Genomic DNA, 23136 nt, shown 5'->3' with positions numbered 1-23136 from the left:
GTTGCGCTCACCCCGCACCGCGCCCCCTACTGCCCGCTGCTCCCGCACGGCTCCCCGGCCCCGCCCCGCAGTGCCCTGAGCCGCTCCCGGCGGGGCGGTGGCTCCGGAGAGGCGAGGGGTGCGTGGCACCGCGGATTTTCGGGCGGCCCGTGGTCCAACGCCTGGCGCTCCCGACGCGGGCATGGAGAAGGACGCCTCTCCCGCTCGCCTTCCCCTCGCCGCCAGGCGTGAAGGGGGAGGTGGCGGTGCAGCGCCCCCTCCTGCAGCGGCCGCGGGGTCACGGGCATCCATTGTGCCAGCAGCCTGCGTGAAGGCTTGTTTCCCTGCCAAAATATCCTTACCGGTTCCTGAAAGAGGACTACTTACTCCCCTGTGTATAAACTCATATATAAACATCATATTTGGCTTTAAGTTCCATTTATAGCCCGGGCTCTAATAGCTATTGTATCCTGTAACTGCTCCAAGCTACTGCCTTATATTTCACTCAGTGGTTCCACACATACAAGCAAAATCATTAGTTGCTCAAGGTAGGGTCTTGCCTTTTATGGGATTTTAATCAATACAGTTGGATAGCCAAAAAAACTATCAGAAGAAATATTTATTTATTTATTTTTCACAGCTAGGTTAATATCTAAACAGTTTTCCATTTTGAAAAAGGCGAGGAGGCTTCCTGACATAAAGAAGAAATTCTTAACCATGAGGGTGCTGAGGCCCTGGCACAGGTTGCCCAGGGAAGTTGTGGCTACCCCCTCCCTGGAAGTGTTCAAGGCCAGGTTGGATTTGGCCTTGGGCAGCCTGGTCTGGTGGGAGGTGTCCCTGCCCATGGCAGGGGGGCTGGAACTGGATGATCTTTAACGTCCCTTCCAACCCAAACCCTTCTATGATTCTATGATTCTATGATTCAAGATGACTAACAAATAACGCAAAACTTTTGTCTGCAACCTGCATTTGTACATTTTGAGAGTATTGTGAATTTGAGTCTACAGAGAATGTAATAAATGACTGTGAAGTGTTTAAGCATAAGCCACTGCTAACTAGCATAAATAATCTGTACATACAAAGGCTTGTTGTTATTTACTGTGATAACATGGTGTTAGTTTGGAATATAATTCTGTTTTTCCCCTTTCTAAAAAGAGACTTTCTGGTTCTTGGTAATAGAGTAGTGCCTATTCCCCTATTATATACAGTTCAGCTACTCAGTAAGAACAGCTGTACTTTTATATCCTAGCCAGAACACCACAGCAGTCTGCAAAAGAAGACTTTGAAAATGAGAGTATGAACAAAAAAAATTATTGTTGTGAAAGAAGAAAGAATTTAAGAAAATATGAGTGATTTTTGTTGCTTAGGCAACTGCTATCAAAATACTTCCTCTATTTTCAATACATTGCAACACTTCATTTTTTTCCTCCTTTGCTAATAGTTATTATTCATTGACGTTTTTGTCTTCTGTCATGGAGACATCTTCCAACCTGGTAAGTATTGTAGTGAAAAAAAACCTGGGGGAGATCTCTATTCCCTTCTGCATTTCTGTGCCCTGGAATGGCTCCAGGTTATAATTTTGGGTGTACAGAATGGACATGAGAGAGTTCCAAAGCTATTGATCCTAGGATAGTAATGTCAGTTAAAACACCCTACTTACTAAACTCCTTTCTGTCCTCCCTCTGAAGATAATGAGGCAGATTGGCCTGAATGTGATGTTTGCCCTGCTTTAGGAGGCAGATTTGACCAGATGACCTCTAGAGGTCCCTCCCAATCTACCTCATTCTGTTGTATTCTTAAAATTTCAAGAAACTAATAATAGCAGACTTTATGACTGCTAATTTATATGCAAGAGAAGTTCCATATCTAAGTGCATTTTTCTTCCAGAGCTCCATTCTACACCATTTGTTTCACAGCTCATGGTGACAGGTCTTCTAGCGCTTGAGCTGTCCGTGAACTTGAAGAGGTGCTACTGCTAAAGCAACAGTATTAGTACGATGCACTAGCATTGACCTTCAGGCTCCTACATGTCTTCAATTTCATCATCATTGTTGCTTCACGTTTTTTCTCTTTCAATTTTTACAATTGAAATTCTGGAAATTGTGGTCTGTTTGTTGTTGACGTAAAGTTTTTTTTATACAACACAGTTCTGTGCTAGCTCTTTCTGAAAATGTAGAAACGATTTAGAGTTTTGTAGAACCACACTTACATGAAATTAAGCTTCTGAACAAACTCAAATTGCTCTTTCAAAACCAACCAGTTCACTTTTAAATATAGTAAATAAAACCCACTGAAAAACTGGTATTAAAAGCATCGAGACTAATCTGCAACAGTTATAGAATGAAGTCGCTCTGTGGATGAATCTGTACAATCTGCTGGATGCTAAATGATAACTTTGTGAAGGCGACAGTTTTGTAAGTCATTGTGGCAATCCATGATAAGTACAAATGAGCCAGCTTCTGGCATATTCAGATACTCTTGCTATGTAAATAGTGCTATTTACAGTGAACAATTTTTTCATTGTGTATTGCTTTCCCTCTTGTATTTCAATTTAATGACAAGCATTCACATCATTCCATGTGTCAATGGCTTTAAGGCTTGATGACCCTTCAGTGACCAAGACATGCTTACCTTAGGGGGAAATGGATGTAATTAGGCCTTACTTCGCACAAGTGCTGCACCACCTGAGATGAGCCTCAGTGCCTCACGTATGGCTTATGATTGCGCTTACCACTCAGAGTTGCTGTAAAGATAAAAAAGGAGGAAGAAACTGACAGATTTGAGCAAGCCATCATTCCCTTGGTTCCTGCATACACACAGAGCTCATATGGACTTTGTGGACAGAGTCGTACAGGGTTTCTAAATCTGCTCAGCAATGCCACACTCTGCCTTTGTTCTTGTAATATTTTAGGGTCATTTCTCACAAGCTGTCATGTGACTATCAGCAAAGATCTATCTTATGAGGAAGAGCCTAGCCCAGTTTTCATATGAACATCTTGTTAGTTGGATATTTCAAAAGCGAAGAAGCTATGCTGAAGGTTTCCTTGTTCAAGAAACACCACCCCCCCCGCCCTCTGTGAAGTACATTAATTGGATTCAGCATGTCTACTTCCACTTGTGTTTATATAACCATGAACCTAGATTAAAACCTTGGACATGACAGCTCAAACACTTTTCACTATACTAGTTTAATAATCTAGTGAGCTTGTATGTATTTCCAGGAACTGGACATAGCAGTGATCTTAGGTCTGTGGCTTGCTACTTCCACGCTTGGGCCAAAGGCAAAACAGCTCTCACAGGCTGAAAAGACCAGCACAAGCTTGACACAGTTTTAAGGTCAGGTAGCTTAAGGTCTGTGAGAGAAATAAATGCTTTTTACTGTCTACAAGCTTGGGATTACAGCTTTCATATGTCAAAAAGCATTAATCTCTGACTCTAGTGGTGTGTGAGTTATTCTTTGTTGGAAGAAAGTGGGCTGTCTCAGAGGTGCTTGCCAATACCAAAGTAGGTACTGTGTCCAGCTCTGAAGTCCTCAGAACAAGAAAGACATGGATCTGTTTGTCCAGAGGAGAGCCACAAAAATGATCATAGGGCTGCAACACCTCTTCTATGAAGGAAGGCTGAGATATGTAAGGGATACCTTATTGCTGCCTTCCAGTACCTAAAGGGTGCCTACAAGAAAGATGCAGAGGGACTTTAGAAAAGGGTGTGTAGTGATAGGAAAAAGGGTAATGGCTTTAAACTGAAAGAGCATAGATTTAGATCAGATATTAGCAAAAAAATTCTTCATTATGAGGGTGGTGAAACACTGGAACAGGTTGCCCACAGAAGTGGTGGATGCCCCACCCCTAGAGGTGTTCAAGATCAGGCTTTGAGCAGCCTGGTCTTTGGAAGGTGTCCCTACCCATGGCAGGGGAGGGGTTGGAACTAGAAGCTCCTTAAGGTCCTTTTCAATCCAAACTGTTCCATTCTTCTATGAGTAAAAAAATGCCTAGACTCAACCCAGCTTATCTTCTTGATTAGTTTGATCTGAAATAGCTGAGTCAGGAGTATGGAGTCAGATCTATGATTTTTAGACCTAGAAACCACCAGTATTGTCAACTATTATTCTGACTTCCTGTATAACATACCTGCAAAACTTCACTCTGTGTATCTGCATTCAGTCTGTAACATTAGCAGCACAACAAACACAGGCTCCACCAGCATTTTCCTTCACGAAGGGATTTCCTGTGTCAGGGAATGATACCTTAACATATCTTCCATCACTTGTGGACACTATACAAGCGGACAAGAAGGAGGCCTGGTGTTTTCTTTATCACTTGTACTTGTAGTCTTTGAGGTTGTATTGGAAGATCTCAAAGGCTTTATTCTGTAAATGCTTCTTCTCCCTTTTCTTTATGTATATCTGTGCTGGTTTTGACTGGACAGAGTGGAGTTAATTGTTAAATGGAGTTAATTTTCTTCATTGTAGCTAGTATGGGGCTATGTTTTGGATTTGCACTGAAAGCAGTGTTGATAATACAGAGATGTTTTTGTTATTGCTGAGTAGGGCAAAAGTCAAGGCCTTTTCTGCTCCTCACACCACCCCACCAGTGAGATATGTTTTCCTGGAGATGGCTGAACACCTACCTGATGATGGGAAGCAGTGAATAAATTCCTTGTTTTGCTTTGCTTGCACACACAGCTTTTGCTTTACCTATGACATTGTCCTTATCTCAACTCATGAGTTTTCTCACTTTTACTCTCCTGATTCTGTCCCTCATCCCACAAGCGGGGAGCGAGTGAACCGCTATATGGTGCTTAGCTGCTGGCTGGTTTTAAACCATGACAATATCTTGTGACACACCAAGGGGAGAGCCTCTAATTAATTTGGATTCAACACCCCTTGAAGTCTCCCAATGCTGTTTCAAACATCGGTCATTGCTCCCAAAAAGCTCAATGCAGTTTTCTACAGATCTTATCCTCTGATGAATCTCATCATCCCATTTGAAGCAGGCAATCTTTGATGCCAAGCTTTGAAGCAGGCATTCCATATACTTGAATAGAAATCTTCACTTCAGTTGGGTTGCAATTATTGTGGACTGCCCACCCATAGCCTGTAGAAACAGGTTGCTCCGTTTTTAATGTTATAGTGATCTGAGGGGACAGCGTATCACTAGCTATGCTTTGAAGCATTTACTTTGCCTGAGGGGCCATATACTAAATATTTAATTAATATAAATCGTAAAGAATGCTGCCTCATCTATGAAGAGACTTTAAACAGACAGTTGGCAGGGAGAAAGCTCTTCAGAGTATAATAAAGTAAAACTGTCATGCCTGCCAGAATACTAGGCAATAGACATAATCACAAAATAAATAAAATCACAAAATAAATAAAATCACAAAGATAAAAAATTCTGAAAGCTTAAAGTATAATAAAAGGAGAAATGTAATCCATCAGGAATTAGCCATATGGATAATACCATGATTATGTGGTAGTATTTGAGAAATTCAGACACAATACATTCAAGTAGGCAGTTTTGAAAGGAGTATAAGGTACATGAAGGTCACTATCAATTTACTATTATCCTTTCTACACACTGTAGAGAATCTTCACTCTTCCCCTTCACTAGAGAATCAGTTACTTTTTCATGCTATTTTTACATTTTTTGGAAACATAAGCACAGATAATGTGCCCCTCACTATAAGAAAGATATTGAGGCTCTGGAGCGTGTCCAGAGAAGAGCAATGAAGCTGGTGAGGGGGCTGGAGAACAAGTCTTATGAGGAGCGGCGGAGGGAGCTGGGGTTGTTTAGCCTGGAGGAGAGGAGGCTGAGGGGAGACCTTATTGCTCTCTACAACTACCTGAAAGGAGGTTGCAGACAGGTGGGTGTTGGGCTCTTTTCCCAAGTGACAGGGGATAGGATGAGAGGAAATGTCTTCAAGCTGCATCAGGGAGTATTTAGATTTCACATTAGGAAATATTTCTTCACTGGGAGGGTTATTTGGCAGGCTGCCCAGGGAGGTGGCTGGGTCACCATCCACAGAGGTGTTAAAAAGGTGGAACTTAGTAGTGAACAGATTAGAGTTGATGATCTCAAAGATCTTTTCCAACCTAACAATTCTATGATTCTATAAACAATAAAGCTGACAGTGGTTCTTTTTATAGAACTGTTGAATAAACCAAATTTGTATACTTTTCTAGAAAGCTGTAACAGTTTAGAGTCAACTCAAGAATACCTTCTTTGTATTACAGATGGTAATATACATTCAGACTATGGTGTGAATATAGGAATTTTTATGATGCAGTGCTGGAAAATAAAATGTATTTTCCAGTTATAACAGTCAGAAGAAGCATTTGTATAGTGAGTATAAAGCACCTTACTTTATAATCAGATTGAAGACGCTATCTGTGTAAAATACCTACATTCATACTGCTTTGGCTATTTTCTTTTTTCTCAGAGCAGCCTTGAACACAACATAATGTTTACCAAGGCAAATTAATTCAGAGAGAGCATCTTGTGCTTAGCAAACCCAATCAGGATTTTTCCTATTTTTCATACAGGCACCATGGGAATTTCCAGATAAACTTACACATCAGGAACCTCTCAAAAGGAATAAAATCATTAAATTAAACATTCCAGCTGCCCTAATAGTTTTACTGTAATAGATCTTCAGTATTTTACAGGAGCCAGCATGTGCAAACAGTGGGAAAAGGAGCAGAGGGAGCCTGGAGAAGACTGGCTTGATTTACATTACTTTACAATCCTCCTCAGCTACCTTGATTTGTGGGATTTTGAGGGGCTGACCTGTTGGAAGCATTGATTGTTTGCAGCTGCTGGAACGAAGAGTGGAGGTCTGGGACTCCTGTTGGCAGCCTCGGGCATTACCATTGTCTCCCCGTGTCTGTGAGATACAAAGGCATTTTTCAGGCAGGAGATAAGAAACAAGGTCTTGCTGAAAATGACTTCTCTTTGCTCTCACCGAAAATTCCTGTGACACAAACATTTTCCTTTTGAATAGCTTCTGTGTTAACCTTATTAGCAAGGACATTTCAATGTTACTTGTATTTCTTCCCATTTTCTGAGCCTTTATTTTGAGACCTGAATTATTTCTCTTAGCAGTCTCTGTCAGGATGCTGCCAAAGTAGACCAAATAGCTCTGCTGCTGGTTTTATAGGTTAATTTACCTGCTTATGAGATCTACAGAGTGAACGGGACAATTCAACAGTACCTTGCTGTGACGACCGACTTCTTTACTTGTGTTTGTTGTGTCTTAAACATTGTTTGAGTGCAGGCCTGTGGCTCCTGGTTCAATGAGAGGGGGAGGCGTAGGAGCAGGCATCACTCTCCCCTCTCCTCTCACCTGCAATGGGCTGTGGCTGCCACAGAGGAGGGGAAGGAGGCGCAGCAGCAGCGGGCGCTGCCCCCAACCTGACTGCACATGCATACCCAAAGGGTTCAGGCAGAGGTTATTCTGACAAGGGTCTGTTGAACTGCCAGTGCCCCTGGAGCCCCCAGCCCCAACACCAGACCCTTCTTGAAGGAGCATCTGTGCATGCAGAAGGATATATTAGAAAATATAGGGTTATTTTATATATATATAGAGAGAGAGAGAAAGAAGAGTTGCTGCCAGATGGACCACATCTTCCAGAGGAACTGCCATGGCCCACGAGAGTGGGGACTATTTTTTCTTTTTCCCATGCTACTTTTTCTCTCTCTTTCTTACTTATCTTACTGTACTTTCTTTTCCCTCGGCGCTATGGTGTATTGGATCGAATCAGAGTTGTGTTGTAGTTTGTTTAGCAACCTTGGCTCTGTTCATGGTACCAGATTGTGATCTGACCAGACTGGGGTCTGTATGTGCAACTTTGAGGAGTTGCGAACCAGACTGCAGACAAGTAGTTGGTTTCTTATTTTGGCTGTATTCAAAATAAATACTGGATTAGAATTCACCCTGCGAGAATTGCCAGGCTTTGATTTTGTTGTGCAATTACCATAAGACCCTCCCTCTTTGACTGTGCAAGTTAGGGAGTGCCCAGACGCTACTGGTGAAGGGAATGGGCACTAAGACTCGGTGTTCCCCATCTCAGACCAAGCAGCAGATGGAGAAAAGACTTTGTCAATCCATCCAAATGACCCCTCCCCTCCCCTCCCCTCCCCTCCCCTCCCCTCCCCTCCCCTCCCCTCCCCTCCCCTCCCCTCCCCTCCCCTTTCCTCCCCTCCCCTCCCCTCCCCTCCCCTCCCCTCCCCTCCCCTCCCCTCCCCTCCCCTCCCCTCCCCTCCCCTCCCCTCCCCTCCCCTCCCCTCCCCTCCCCTCCCCTCCCCTCCCCTCCCCTCCCCTCCCCTCCCCTCCCCTCCCCTCCCCTCCCCTCCCCTCCCCTCCCCTCACCTCCCCTCACCTCCCCTCCCCTTTCCTTTCCTTTCCTTTCCTTTCCTTTCCTTTCCTTTCCTTTCCTTTCCTTTCCTTTCCTTTCCTTTCCTTTCCTTTCCTTTCCTTTCCTTTCCTTTCCTTTCCTTTCCTTTCCTTTCCTTTCCTTTCCTTTCCTTTCCTTTCCTTTCCTTTCCTTTCCTTTCCTTTCCTTTCCTTTCCTTTCCTTTCCTTTCCTTTCCCCACTAATTGTACCAAGTGTAAGTTTCATGATAATTTGTGATACCTGGGCCTTGCTGGCTGGAGAAAGTGAATGTTAAGTCTGAGGGAGTCAGTATCTTGTCCAAAGATCAGTGAGCACACAAAACCGAAAACAAAACTGAAAACCCAACCCAGCCCAGCTTACTGCAAATCAACTAGGGAATCACCTAGGTGGGGGCCTGCATTCAGACCACAGGCCCAAATATAAGAATAAAAAAGTCAACAGTTTTTACTGAAGTAGAAGGTAATTGAAAGATGCAGGAGTTAATAGATGCAGCACAAGAGAAGCTGTCATAGAAGAGGTCAGGGGTATTTGTGGGTTTAATGATGAGTAAAGTTGGATAATAAAGGCCTGTGGAAAACTGAAATAATCTTCATGCTCTCTGGGAAGACAGAAAGAACAGACTAAGTGAAAACAGTGGTCTGTCTAGTCCTGTGTTTATGCTAATAATTGCATGCATTCAAATTGCAGGAGATATTAATGTATCTCAAGTGTGTTACAATACATTTTCTAAGGTGATGGTGAAACATATAGATAAATGAACTTCAAAATGCTAAGTATGTTGCTCCATATGCTGAAAATGGAACATCGTCCTCGTCAAAATAAATTAGCTGAGGAGGAGGCCTGCTTGTTTAGATAAAGTTCAGGTATGTCTGTTATGTTTGGTATAAGAAAGATCCTTTTGTATCTTCCATTTGTAAAACCTTCACTTAATGGGAGGATGATGCATAAATTCTGGTCACCAGATTGTTAAATGTGATGTAACGTCCAGTACATTTGAACAATGATGCATTTCATTCACAGTTCCTTTCCACTGACAATTTCTCCTCATGCAAGGTGAGATTGCTGGGTTAGGCTTAAGGATGATTGTAATTTGGAGAGGTGAAAACTGTGGGCGGTACAACTGAGGGAAAGGGGTCAGTGGGCAGCTAGTTGTGAAAAGATCTGGTACTACCTTATGAACCAAGTGAAGGTGAAAGGCAGCCTTTCATCTGTTGCTAAAGAAATGTGATATTTGCTTTGGTGAGAAAAGTTAATTCCTGCTCAAAATATGGATGTAGACACATAAAGTGTACCTTCACGTAATGACCATCTATTCACAAAGAAGTAAGACAGGAGGAAGAGAAGATCCTAGATGTAATTTTTCATCCCTCTTAGGAGAGTTAGAGGAGAGAGATGTGCTTCCAAACCACTACAGAAAAAATTACTGACAGCACACTTGCTTAAAAAAATGCTAATCTTGCTATAAAGATGTAGCCAACTGTTATGGTTACATGTACTCTATCTGTTATTTCTGGTCTCTCTTGTGATTTTTTTGTTGTCATGGTTTCATAATACGTCACCATAACAACATATTGAAGCAGGTTAAAAGAGTGAAGAAAAAGAAAGACCTTTTAATATTATCTTTAGTTAAAATAAACATGTCTTTATTGATTTACAGCATTATTTCTTCATATTGATCTATATAGAAATTAATGTGCTTTATAGATAATTAATGCCTAGCAAGACCCTACTGTTTGTAAGCTGTTTGCATTTTACCTGACTTAAATACTTCAGTAGGCTTCTCCTTATCCACCTTTTTTCCCTCCAGGTTTAAGGGAAAAAATGCTTCATATTTCTGCTTGTCTTTTCTTCTGCTTTGTATTTGAGAGTGATGGAGATGCATACCTTCCTTTCTCTCTCCTCAATGTCTAGTCACCAACAGTCCTTCCAGTAGTACTTTCTACTACCTCCCACAAGTCACCTGACAGTTTCATCCATGTGCTAGTAAGTTTGCAGTGATGAGTACTGTTAGTAGGGATAGCAAAGAACTGATGTTTTTCCAGCTTATTTTCCAGTTCCTAAATATGACTAGGTGCAACCGCCTTTGTCCTGCTGTGTATCAATGAGTAATTTAAGTACGCATCCCTACTTTAACCACGTGGCATCTACTTCATTAATGCAAGTCTCTTTCTCACACAAAACTTGGGCTGTTGCAATTGAAGACCTATTGCTGACTTACAAAACTTAAAATCTCATAAGACAGAAATAAAATTGATTTATTTATATTTTGTTGTTCCATCTCCACTCTAGCCCCTAAGAAACTGCTTCTCACCCCTGCCACCCGCTCTCACCTCCGAGTCCTCAATTAGAGCAGTAGTTGCGGTTTTACCTGAAAGATGATGCAATCGCAGGTGGAGCAGAATTTCAGAATTAATTCGAGTCTAGCAGTGCACTAAACTGAATAGGCTGTGTTTGCTGGGACTGTACGAACCAATAAATTTATTCCTTTTTAAGGCTTTTTTTGAGAGCTTTTACATTCCCCATCAAACTGAAAAGGCTTCAGAAAGTAAAGGATAAAGCTGTCATGGGATATGATAAACTACACTGAAGCAAGGCTTTCAATTTCCCTGGAAACAGGCAAACTTGTTTGTGGGAGGATATGTAGGAGAGAGCCTCTACTCCCGTAAGGGTATCTGGTGAAGGACCTTTTTGATAACAAAGGCAGTAGCAAGTAAAAGGGGAAGCTGTAAACAAGAACACAGAAACAAACCCAGCAAATGAACTAACAGAAACAAAGGCAAGAAAGAAGCCTCATCAGTCACATTAATTGAGGGATTATTAAGAAACTAGAGGCAAAGTGGAAAGTTGCAACCCATAAGGATGCAAACCTGAGGGTCCAGGGTGCCTCAGGGGGTCAGTGGAGCTGTGGAGGCTGATGAAGGGAGATGCAGGAATGGAAAAGGACAGGAATGAAGCAGTGGCAGGCACCAGTTAGGTATGGAGGAAGTTTCCTATTAGGCTGGTGCAAAAATCATTGCCCTTTTTAATCAACTTGAAAGCAGTATATCCCAGCTTAGAATAGTATTTATTAATCTAATTAAGAACCATTTCTGCCAACAAGTCTATTTATTCTGATACTGTAGAATTATGGAGTCCAGGAACTGCTTAATTCTTTGGCGGTGTTTTGAGCTGCTGCTTGATTATGGAAAACCTCCCCTTGCAGGAAGCTGTTGAAATGCTTCAGAATATGGTAAGCAGTAGGAGAGATGTCTGGTGAATAAGTTGGTTGAGGTAGAGTTTCATAGCCCAGTTCATGTATCTTCTTCATTTGTGAGACATGCGATTGGGCGTTGTCATGGAGAAGACAGTCCTTTTCAATTGGTCAATCTGGGATGTAAGCATTGCAGTTCTTGATGCATTTAATTGGTTTCTGGGCAACACTTCTCTGTAGTGATGGCTTTGCCAGGATTCAAGAAGTTGTAGTTGACGATTCCACTTGCCAACCAACAAAGATCATAATCTTCTTCTGATGCATCTCCAGTTTGGGGAAGTGTTTTAGTGCTTCACCTTAGTCCAGCCACTGGAGGGAATACCATTGGTTGTTGCACAGAATCTGCTTTTTATCACATCACAATGCAATCAAGAAATGGATTGGTTTTATTGCATAAAAGAAGTGCAGCGCTAATCACTGATCACCGTGGAAATAGCTATTATCTTCAGAGATGTCACTTTTTCCAGTAAGATAGAGGTGTCAGGCAAATTAATACTTGTTTAACAAGCAAGGTTATAAGGAGAAAGTAAGTAAGACCTTCAAAACTCCAGATTCTGCAGCTAAAAGTCCACCGTGTCTTTTGAGCTGTAAGCCACCAGGAACAGTTATTTTGGCAAAAGAAATACTGATACTACAGATCATGTCGGAGTTGATACAGCCTCTATGCAAGAGAAATAAAAATACGTCCCACAGTAAACAGTTTGAAACACTGTCTTTTTCCCTTGGCCACTGCTTTACCAGCTTGTCAACATGTCTGCATACATCTCATGTAGGTAATGATAACACTTAGCTGAACAACAAAACTGCCTCTGTCACGCTTTTCTCCATGCTGAGCTCTGCCAACTTACCTCTCTACTTATCTCTACTGTTGAGATATTTTTTAACATTTCCACTTCCTTTCTGTTTTCACTTCTCTATTGAATACTGCAGGAAAGCAGCTCTCAAAAGTGCTTCCAGTGTTTGGTTACAAAGGAAGTGCTGAATCCATAGCTTGCTTTTCAAAGGTGTAGCAACCCTGAACAGACTGCAGGGCAACAACCAGATGCTCCACACCTCTGAGAAACCAGGCAATGCCACCACTGCCTTCTGGCATCTGGCAAAGCAGTTCTAGAGGTCTTCATGATGACATGCTGAAATCCTTATGTACCCACTGCTTACATTAGAAAAAGTATGCCCAGCTACAAATTCTGTTTATTCAATATTCTTTCATATAAATTTATTATTTAAATTGTATGAACCTTCGAATTATCTAAATAACAGCCTGGAATGAAAGGTCTTCAGAGAGCTATTTACCGCCCTGATATACAAGGACTGGAACCAAATTTACTGCAGCATTAACGCAAACCTGTGGAAGACATCTTAACATCTAAGCCAGCTTTGATAAGAAATGAATGATTTTTGATAAATGAAAGCACAAAGCTATACACAAGTAAAATGCTATTTGAGAAGCATAACTGCAAATCTAAAATTGTGGAACCAGGTATTGATGCACGTATATTTGCATAATTAGAAACTTTATAAAATAATGACCATACTGCAAGCATCTTTTCATCCAGTTCAGGTTAGGAGTGAGGGCTCTTCTTCAGGTAGTCTCATGAAATTTATACAGCAAGATTTATGTTCTAAAGGCAATCACCTGGGATAGAAGCACCATGCCTCTGTGTTACACATAAATCAAACAAAGTACATTTTTTGAACGTAAGAGGGCAGTTTTAAGGTCCACGAAATGGACCCTGGGAAGACTGGCATACGCTATGCCAGCTGATTCCACATTTTCAAAAGGGCAAGCATGTCACTGAACACCATGCTGAAACTTAAATAAGTTAGAAAAATGAGCATCATTCAGCTGTCCAAGTTCTGCAGCTCCAGGCAGTACAGCCAGTTATTGCAGAAAGACGTCTCTTCTATAGAAGAGCTGCTATTCACCTCCATGCTTTCATACACTGCGCTTTACCAAAGGATTTAAGAATGCATTTGAAAAAGTCTTGTCGATGTTTAAATAGACTGCAAAATAAATCTGCTGCCATCATCTAAATCCACAAGGGAAGATGCAGTTCCTGTTAAAAGCAGCTTATCACTAAAAAGGAATTAGCAATAATTAGGAAGGGTATCTGTTGGTAAACAATGAACTTGTAGACCAAGGTAAACATGTTGTTACAGGAAACAGCTTTTTAGGAGAGGAAAAGTTTATTTAAAAACTGCCAACATTTAACAAAAACAATTTTACACTATTTTCAATTTTCTACAGAAATACAATAACTTACAGCTGTGCTTAGTCCATTCTGTCACTAATACATATAAAAACAAGTATGCTGATAAATAAGTGAAAAAAATCTATTTATCAACCACCACCACTAAAATTGTACCTGTGAATTTTGGAAGACATCTGCATAGTATAGTTAGGACTGTAAGGTCGCTCTTTTTTTTTAAAATATATTTTGTACTACTAGGATATGTAAAAATTTAATTAACATGCAATACAAAATATTTGAGATAAACAAGGTAAAACTCAGTGTGCACAACTAGAAAGCAGTGTTAGGATGTCCTCCTATATTCTAACTAGACATGAGAAAACAACATTTTACAGAGCAGAATTTCAATTTCCCTTCACAGCAAAACTAGATTTATAACCATGAAAATCTACCTGGCTAGGTTCCACTGAACATGGAATAAAAGCATAGAGAAAATTATCAAGTACTATATAACCACAAATAATTGTAGAACATCTCAAATAAACAGGAATTAAATGCATTTTACAAAGGAAATCAGTCATTACCTAGTTATAAGCACGTGTGAGATGACAGGGTGACAAATGTGCAGCTTATTGTTGTACCATAAATGAATATAGAACACTTGGAGAACAGTAAAACTTAAGCCATTCACTATTTATTAAGACTCTCTCCCTTCAATATGGCATCTATTATCAGATGGTGCACAAAAGCTTATAATTCATCCCTCAATATCTTGCATAAAACTTAGGCATTGAACTATATGCTATTGATACACTAAACTTCCCAAACTAATGTATTACTCTGGTCTGCACACAAGTACATTGTGTGAAAATTTTTCCACTACAAAAGAGGAAAAAGAAAAAAGAAGGAGTGGGGAGGGAGGAAAGCTAGAATGAAGGGGAGGGGGAGAAGGTGGTACAAAGGGAGCGGGGAAGCTTTCTTATCTACTGATACCTCGTAGAACATATATTTCTCTCTAGCTGCCCCTGTAAACCTCTAATATTCCACAACCTTAACAGTTTCTGCTCACCCATAGTGCTAATGAATATGTACTAACCTAGCTGCTTTTTTTCCTTGAAACCATAAATAAGACAATTTGCAAAAGACAAAGAAGTCACAGTTCATCATGCAAAAAATGTCAAAGCTACCATCTAGTGGCTGATACCTTCCTGGCAGCTTGCCTTGATTCTATGTCAGTGAAGTCAGTAGGAATTTTGTCATACATTTTAACAGATGTAAAAACCAAGCACTGAGATCAGAAATAAACTAATGAGCAGATCCTGCAAATTATTTCTGCACAAGGACCATGGAGATGCTCATACTCAGCTTTCTGCTTTAATGACTCCCCATGTGAACCAGGATTATACATATCAACTCTAGGCTTTCCTACAAATTCTACTTTCTGTACTGGCAGTTAATAATATAAAAGGAAAAAAAAAACCCAAACCCAAAAAACCACCCGTATGAGCAGAACATGTCTATGCTGTTTTAAGTTTTGCATTTAAGATAATGAGCAACATTTTTAGTAATGCCCTGTGATTTTAGAGGCTCATTAAAGACCCTTTGGAATGAATCACATTGTCTTGAAGGAAAGAGGAAAGGTGCTAGGAAAGATGCTCTCCCTTTAAGGAGAGCTCTCAAATCCAGTAATTCAAAATTGGAAGGCATTCAAAACAAGTAACTTGGAAAATATTTTTTTTAATGTGATTCATTTTTTATAAAAAGAACATGAGAAAAATATTGAAAATAAAGTACTTGTTTATATTCAAATAACAATTTCAGTTGCTAGTTTGTGTCTGACATACTTTCCCCAATCTTCTCTGATGCTAAAGCTTTTTATCCAAAATATGCTTCTCTGTTCCCTCCTGGAGGAGTCCTGGAAGGCATCCCCCAGGCAGGACACGGGCTGAGCACTTCCCCATTATTCTAGCCTGCAAGACCGTACAAACCCTTTCACTGTCTCAAATGCTCCCTACAAGCACTTGAAATAAACAAACATCACCACTAATAATATGGTTTGTGTATGCACACATTTGCCCAAGTATCATGAAAGTAAGGCAGACTAAGCCGGAGAGGAGAAGCAAGAGATCTCACTGGTTTCAGCAGAAACCCTGACTTGGCAATGGTCCTGCTAGACTGAGACTTAGGACAGGCCTTTAACAGAAAACTCTTTGCAGATCACCAATGTTACATAAAAATAGACTTAATGTGGGAGATTTTGCCTTTTTCACAGGACATTACATAAATACAGTTCCACCATCCATCCATCCATCCATCCATCCATCCATCCATCCATCCACGCATACATGCACACATATTATTGGACAATAAATATAGGTAATTTATTCACAGATAAGCTCTCTACTGATGACCAAAAATAAAAAAAGAAAACAATCCCCTTCTCAAAGGAATTCATTCCATGACACAGTAAGACCAGTGAAAAACTAACTTAATGCTTTACATTCATATCCTGTAGAACACTGGTAATTTATCAGTTTCTTTTCCAGTGTTTCCTGTCCTGTTATCATTTTATTCTTTCTACTACAAAACCTACCATTTATCTAATTTATCTGTACTTGAAATCTACATAAACTTTATAATGGTTACAAATGTGTATCCAAGAATTTTTCATAGAAAAAATACTGCAAAATATTATGTTTAAAATCAGCTGTATTTCCCCCCAATACGAAAGTTGTGAGAATTAATTTTTTTTATGTACCTTGATAAAATAAACATTTTGCCCTACATAGAATAGTACTTTGATGGACATTACTGGGTTAGAAAATTAGTGTTTAATGGCTCACTTAAATACTGCAGTGCTGTCTCTACTTTGGATCTTAATGCTACTTAAAACTACTTAAGACATGTACTATTTCTATTAAGCAAAATTAAAGATGACATTCCCAAGCCCAGTTTTTCCCAAGATAGCCACTTCAAAAAAGAAAATCTGGAACAAATGGATAAACACAGTAGCTACAGATGTATTTCATCTTGTAACAACAAGTTCTGGCACCTTGCATCATTTATGTGATTTTCTAATAACAGGGAATACTCTGTGCAAAAAAAACATTTATTTACTCATTTTATGCAGCCATTAAGGAAGTCTTACTGTATTAGTGATGTACCAGTTTCATAACTTCATTCACAATGAACGTACAGGAATAAGTCATCCAAGGAAAGCTCTTTGTTTCCCAACAATTATATTCTGTTCAGAAAGTACCCAAGCAAAAAATGCGCACCTTGCTGTGTTTCATCCCACCTCTACCTATACAGCAGTATTAACATCAGGTTCCAGATGGTGCAGATTAAAGATGCTTAATAAACTACACTTAAGAGTTACTCTGTTCAAAGTAGTTGTATTGTACATAATTATCTGCCAGCTATCAACAACTAAAAGCTTTTGCAATTCTAGTATTCAAACTCCTAACAGAAGGGTTTTTTTGTTAAAAGATAAAATCTAAGACACATAGTGCATCAAAACACATACTGTAAAAAGATTCCCTGTCATTACAAGATAAGTCTTTGTGAGATACTGAATATCCTACTATATAATACTAGGGAACTCAGAAGAAACACAACAACTGTCAGGAGCTGCCTGTAAGACTGCATCATCAATCAAATACACAGAATAACAACATGATGCAGATGTGATGTGAGGGTCTAGTGTGAATCATTAGGTACAGTATTAGCTTGTGGGTAGATATAAAACACTGTGCCAGACAAAAAAACCCTAGTCATTACATGTTTAGCATTTATGATTTTTTCTTTAAATCAAATATTATAAGCAGTAAAAATGTACCCTAATTAACTACCATAGACTATGCCCTGAGAAGTAACATTACACACTAAGTAAAAGCCACTATAAAATGTCAGGTCTATAATTCAAAAGCATAAACTACTACAAGGAATTTCTTGGAAGCACATTTCCTCCATTTTTCAGCAATTCATTGCTTCTTTAGAGGATAAGACTAATGAAAGTTTATGGTCATTCTAGTTTTCCCAACTTTAATCACAAGATTTGTTTTTCTTTTCTCATTTAAACTCTCCTCGGGAAACTAGACTGCTTCACAATAAAGCTCTTGGGTTTTACCTCTGAAAGAGGATGTAGGCCTAGCATGAGGTTCCAGAAAAAACAGCCTGATGAACTCCACTTAAGGACATGAATCAGAGCACTTTTTGGGAGGTAGTCAGAGTTATTTAAAAATGAAATGAGGCCACCTCACCAATGCTTTGCTACATTCTTCTTTGCTGGCTGGAAGATTAGAGTACAGGTTGGGAAGGAAACATACCTCTGAGCGCACAGGAAAAAAAAAAAAGAAGATTATCTTAGACAGGGACACTAAACTTCCTTTAAAGGTAATTTGAACGTTAAGTGCATCTTGAAGTAACTTGAACGTTAAGTGAACATAAGAGAGAGTTACCCTCTTTCCTTTATATTTAACATTAATAAAACAGTAAAATCAAATTGTGAAGATCTCTCATCACCAAAAGAGTACAGGACAAACATGCATTTAAAAGTTACATCTACATCTCACTTCACTGCTGCTTTTTCCAAAATTGCTCTGGAAGACACAACTCAGGAGTTGTGTCTTTCTTTCCCCATGCTTTAAGTGCAACGGTTTACTTACTACTAAATTAAAAAAACTAAGGAACATTCTTCCCTCACAGAAGGCAAAACAAAACTAAGCAACCAACCTTGTCCAAAAACTCGATCATCAAGTCACTGAAGACTCACCCCTTAAAATTAGGCTCTGGTACTTGCATTTTGTTCATTGCATTATATGTTATTCTGAAAAAGTATACCTGTTGAGTCTGGCTATGCAGACAAGCCTTTCCAAAACCCTTCGTTTCTGCTCACAGAAATAATCAATATTACACCGTATTGTTATAAATATCCATTATTCACTTAGGAATAAACTCATTGCTGTCCATTAAAACTAGATACAGAATCTAATAAAGTGGCAGTAACACAAAACCGGAAATATCAGAAATTTTGATTTTGACAAAGTTTAAGAGTCTGTCTTACTATACTGCCACTTTGCTTATTTGTCTTAAACCAAGTTCTACATAAGGTAATTGTCCATTTATACTATTAGGTTAATTTATTTTCTCCCTTATTTAAGGATGTGATTGTATAAAGAATATGCAAGAAGTCAACAAAACACCAATATCCAATATGAGTACGTTAACAAACATTAATTACAGCATCTATAGCAATGCATTCCAATAATACCTTTATATATATTTGTTATTGTAGCTATCTTTAAAGCCGCATGTGCTGCTCCAGTGACTGTAACACACAAGATAAATCAAATGCCAATGTAATAATAGTTAATACATTTAGCAGCAGATAATTCAACCTCTTAAAAATGTGATTCCTTCTATTCTATTTCTGTAGTTTCATGCACAAGGAAATTTCTACAAAGATTAATCCATTGAACAAAAAGAATTTGCATCAATTCAAATGACATACTACAGCAGAAGATAAAATCAGTAAAGATGCTTAACTTCGTATGAAGACCCTTACAGACGTACAAAGTTTGATTTATATTTGATGGAACTTCAGAAAGTGAGACTCTTGTATTCTGCAGCTTCTGCTGGACATTTTCTCTGCAAGAATGTTAATTATCTAGATTATAATTCTCTGACCTCTGAAGCACAAAACAACTGGAATACAGTACTTGGTAACCTTTATGCATGTTAACTACCAATGGCCTGAAGCCACTTTTCTTTTTGTTTGAAGCGGTGAATGGTTAGACAGATACATTCCGAAGATGATAGTTCCAGAACACCACACAACTGTGAGTTTGGTGCAATTTGTTGGAAGCATCAATTCTGTCAGTATAAGTTAGACTTTAGGACATTGACAGCTTGATGTAAATTTCTTTCATATAATTTACATTGTTACCGTGAAAAATAGAAAGCCCAACTTTTGACAGCTTTTTGTTTGCATTTCTTTCAAAGGGGAAGATACAACTTACTTAAATTTCGCTTTTATTGTTTAGTTTTCTGTGTGGCAGAGCCCCATCTGCAAGCATTTCTAAATGCAACTGTTAGCACTGGATTAAAAAAAAAGTGGGTAGGGGAACTATTTCCATCAGGCTTTAAAACCCCACACTTAAAAGTCAGACTACAGCCATCAGTGTTTTGTAGAACTAATAAAGATATCAGCACCATCTCTAACTAGAGCTCTCAGAACATTTTCCAACTATGAAAATACAACGGACTGTTCAGTTACACCGGACCAAACCCTGTCTTGCCACAAACATGCATAACTTGTGCTGACACAAGTAGGAACTGCACGCATGTTTGTGAAGGCAGCTGTTTGATCTTAAGTGTTTATGACGGAAGAATTGTCAAATTTGATAGTCTACTACTTCCACAACATAGCTCTAAGAAAGCCAATGAAGACTCCAGATTATAGTCTGGAAGAAATATATGAGTTTCGAGTCAGATTCTAATATAAATATTTTCTTCTGAAAACCTCAATCATTCCAGTGTGAGAAGAGAGCAATGCTTTCCTTCCACAGTTCAAGAAATAATGCTTATCATGTTCCCACTTCCCAGTCTGCTCCTGCCACTAATATTTTCCTCACAAACAGGTAATTTTTGCAAAGGCAAACAGAACACACAACTATGTTACTAAGTAATCCAGGACCAAGTACACGATACTTAATACATTGCCAACCGACTTCACACTTTCCAGGGTCATACTACTCATTAATGTGATACCGTTAATCAAGCTGACCCAGGCTACTACACATGCTTTAACATATCTTTCATACTTAGAAAAAATCAGGTCCTCTGGGATGGATAAAGTTTTTAAGGTCAGACTATGATTGTACCTGAACCTACCCATTTGTCAGTGATCACAGAGACAACATCTTATGATGAAATTATCCTCTCAAGCCACTCCCATACCTCCTTCACACACTGATGATGTTATTCTGCAACTAAAACCATCAACCAAGACAGCACCCCAGAGCACCTCAAAACAAATGGTCACGTAATACATCCCTAGCTGTACAGAGGCAGGTGTGAAAGCCCATTGAGACAAAGCTTTACCATAGAGATGCTCAAGCCTAGATGAATCTTATCTAGGTACTGTAAACAAAAGAGAGTACTTTTAGAAATGTCTGTTAGCTATTCTGTGCCTGAAATGAGTTATGAACATACCCTCTAAGAGGAGAGGTGGTCCATTTTCATTTTGAAATGCAAGAGTAATCCCCAAGAGTAATCCAAGGACTGTTGGAATTCCACATTTTGAGGGCCTTTTTTCCTTTCCATATGATACCTTTTGAGCAGGCTGCCTTGTTTTATTTTCTCCCTCATTTTTGCAATCTCTGCCCAAGAGAAACAGCAACTTGAAACTTGTCACAGTCCGGAGGCACTTTGGGCAGGAGAAATATACAGTCACTTTGGCAAAGGCTCTAGCTTGAAAATCTCATCCCCTCAGTGAATAGTCTGCTTGGAGCAGAGGCAATATTGCCATTGTACGAACTTCTACAGTTGTACAGTGTTTCTCCCCCAGGTCTTTGGACCAGTACAATTTCATTAGTGTAAAAAATCCCTTATATAGACAAGTTTTAAGGAAATGACAAATAAGCCATTCATGTTTGATTTCACTGGAATAGAAATGTGTTTTGAATTCCCTTAAAATTTACAGTTACGTAAACAGAGATGTACGTTTGAAGAAGTGCTCTTAAGGAAGAGTCAAAAGACAAAAAGCTCCAAGGACTGAAGCTCTGCAAAAGAACAAAAGTGAAGAGAGACCTCCTCCCTCTTGTTGTCTTTTTCTAAAATTGTATAGTCTTAGTGACCAGTCAGAAGAATTGCATGGTCTTGGTTAAGTACATGTAACCAATGTGTGATATAGCAGGCTAGGATTCCATAGCATACGTAATACATTCAGAAATGTGTATCAAGTGTCATTAATTCTGGATTGTTGAGATAAAATAAATAAATAAATACCAAGTAAGAAATGAAGGTAAAATAGCCTAAGGAAAGTATTTCCAAATATACCTCTAACTGTATGAGTGTGAACACGTGTTTGAACTATTTTCTGTCACATTTTCCCATTTCTGCTTTTCAGGATTTCAACTTCATAGACTTTCCTATCAAACTCATGTGACAACTAATATAAGTGAACAAAATCCCAGTTACAGCGGTAAAAGGCATGGCTTCAACCAACTGCAGTCTGGTTGGTGTTCTACCAAATGCTGCTGATACAAAAGTAATAGCACTCACCTAATACCGTCTGAATTCAATAAGGTATTAACAAGATGACACTATAGTCAAGAGGAATAACTGCGTAACAGGTTTAGATGATGGTGACAGATCCTCCTATTCTTTTTCCAGATACTGTTTCAAATGCATTTCACACTTTGTCTTTTTTTTTTTTAAAGCCAAATAATTCAGAATTCACCTTAATGTATAAGTCAAAAAATAAGAAAATCGCATAGTACTAAGGTTCTATTAAGAACTGCATTTGTTTAATAAAAACGTATGCCAGCTCTTTACCATATTAAGTGACAGACTTCTATTCTGAATGTGAACTTCAGGACTGACCATTAAAAGAATGAGAAACACATGATCAGCTAACACTTGCAACCAAGACATGCATTTGTGTCTGAAAACAGAATATTGCACTGAAAGAAGAAACCTGAATGCTCGAAACTCTTCCTTCAATGACCTAAAAAAGTAACTAACCATTTCCTATAAGCAGTAGCAAATCTGGCTTGGTCTGCATCCCTACAAGTTGATAACACTTTATCAATGAATTGGTATTCCACTTCTGGACCAAGAGAGTCCTGCATAGGAGCACGCTTCAGGCGTTTTGTTTCTTGGGTGTAACCTTGTTTGCTGCTGGATTCATTCAAACCATCAACATCCATAGCTTGTGCCATGTGACTTGTTGCGGAATTGTTGTGGGAATCATTCAACGTTTCATCACTGCTGTCCACAGATGATACTACTGCAGTAGGAATAGGAAGTTTGTTGCTTAGGTGGTGCTGAAGGTAGAAAACACGCCTTCTTCAGAGAAGAAGGAAGGGAGGGAGGAAGGGAGGAAGGGAGGAAGGGAGGAAGGGAGGAAGGGAGGAAGGGAGGAAGGAAGGAAGGAAGGAAGGAAGGAAGGAAGGAAGGAAGGAAGGAAGGAAGGAAGGAAGGAAGGAAGGAAGGAAGGAAGGAAGGAAGGAAGGAAGGAAGGAAGGAAGGAAGGAAGGAAGGAAGGAAGGAAGGAAGGAAGGAAGGAAGGAAGGAAAAAAGAAAAAAAAAAGTCA

General features: G+C 39.4%; 1 protein-coding gene across 3 annotated transcripts in view; it reads right to left on the bottom strand.

Annotated features, from left to right (window-relative positions):
- Window positions 1-10113: 10113 nt before the first annotated feature.
- The window catches only part of PTAR1 (protein prenyltransferase alpha subunit repeat containing 1), a 37001-nt gene continuing 23978 nt past the window's right edge, over window positions 10114-23136 (bottom strand). The window contains exon 7 of one of the 3 annotated variants that reach the window (XM_054054149.1): window positions 10114-22888. In XM_054054149.1, the coding sequence (XP_053910124.1) occupies window positions 22540-22888 (349 nt within the window). In that variant the 3' untranslated portion in view covers window positions 10114-22539. The remainder of the gene's footprint in view (window positions 22889-23136) is intronic. The other 2 variants (XM_054054150.1, XM_054054151.1) reach the window with 2 other exon arrangements.

Source organism: Cuculus canorus, chromosome Z, assembly GCF_017976375.1.
Source record: "Cuculus canorus isolate bCucCan1 chromosome Z, bCucCan1.pri, whole genome shotgun sequence".
Classification (NCBI taxonomy): domain Eukaryota; kingdom Metazoa; phylum Chordata; class Aves; order Cuculiformes; family Cuculidae; genus Cuculus; species Cuculus canorus.
The sequence above is the reverse complement of the archived record's forward strand: the minus strand, read 5'-3'. Positions and strand labels throughout refer to the sequence as shown.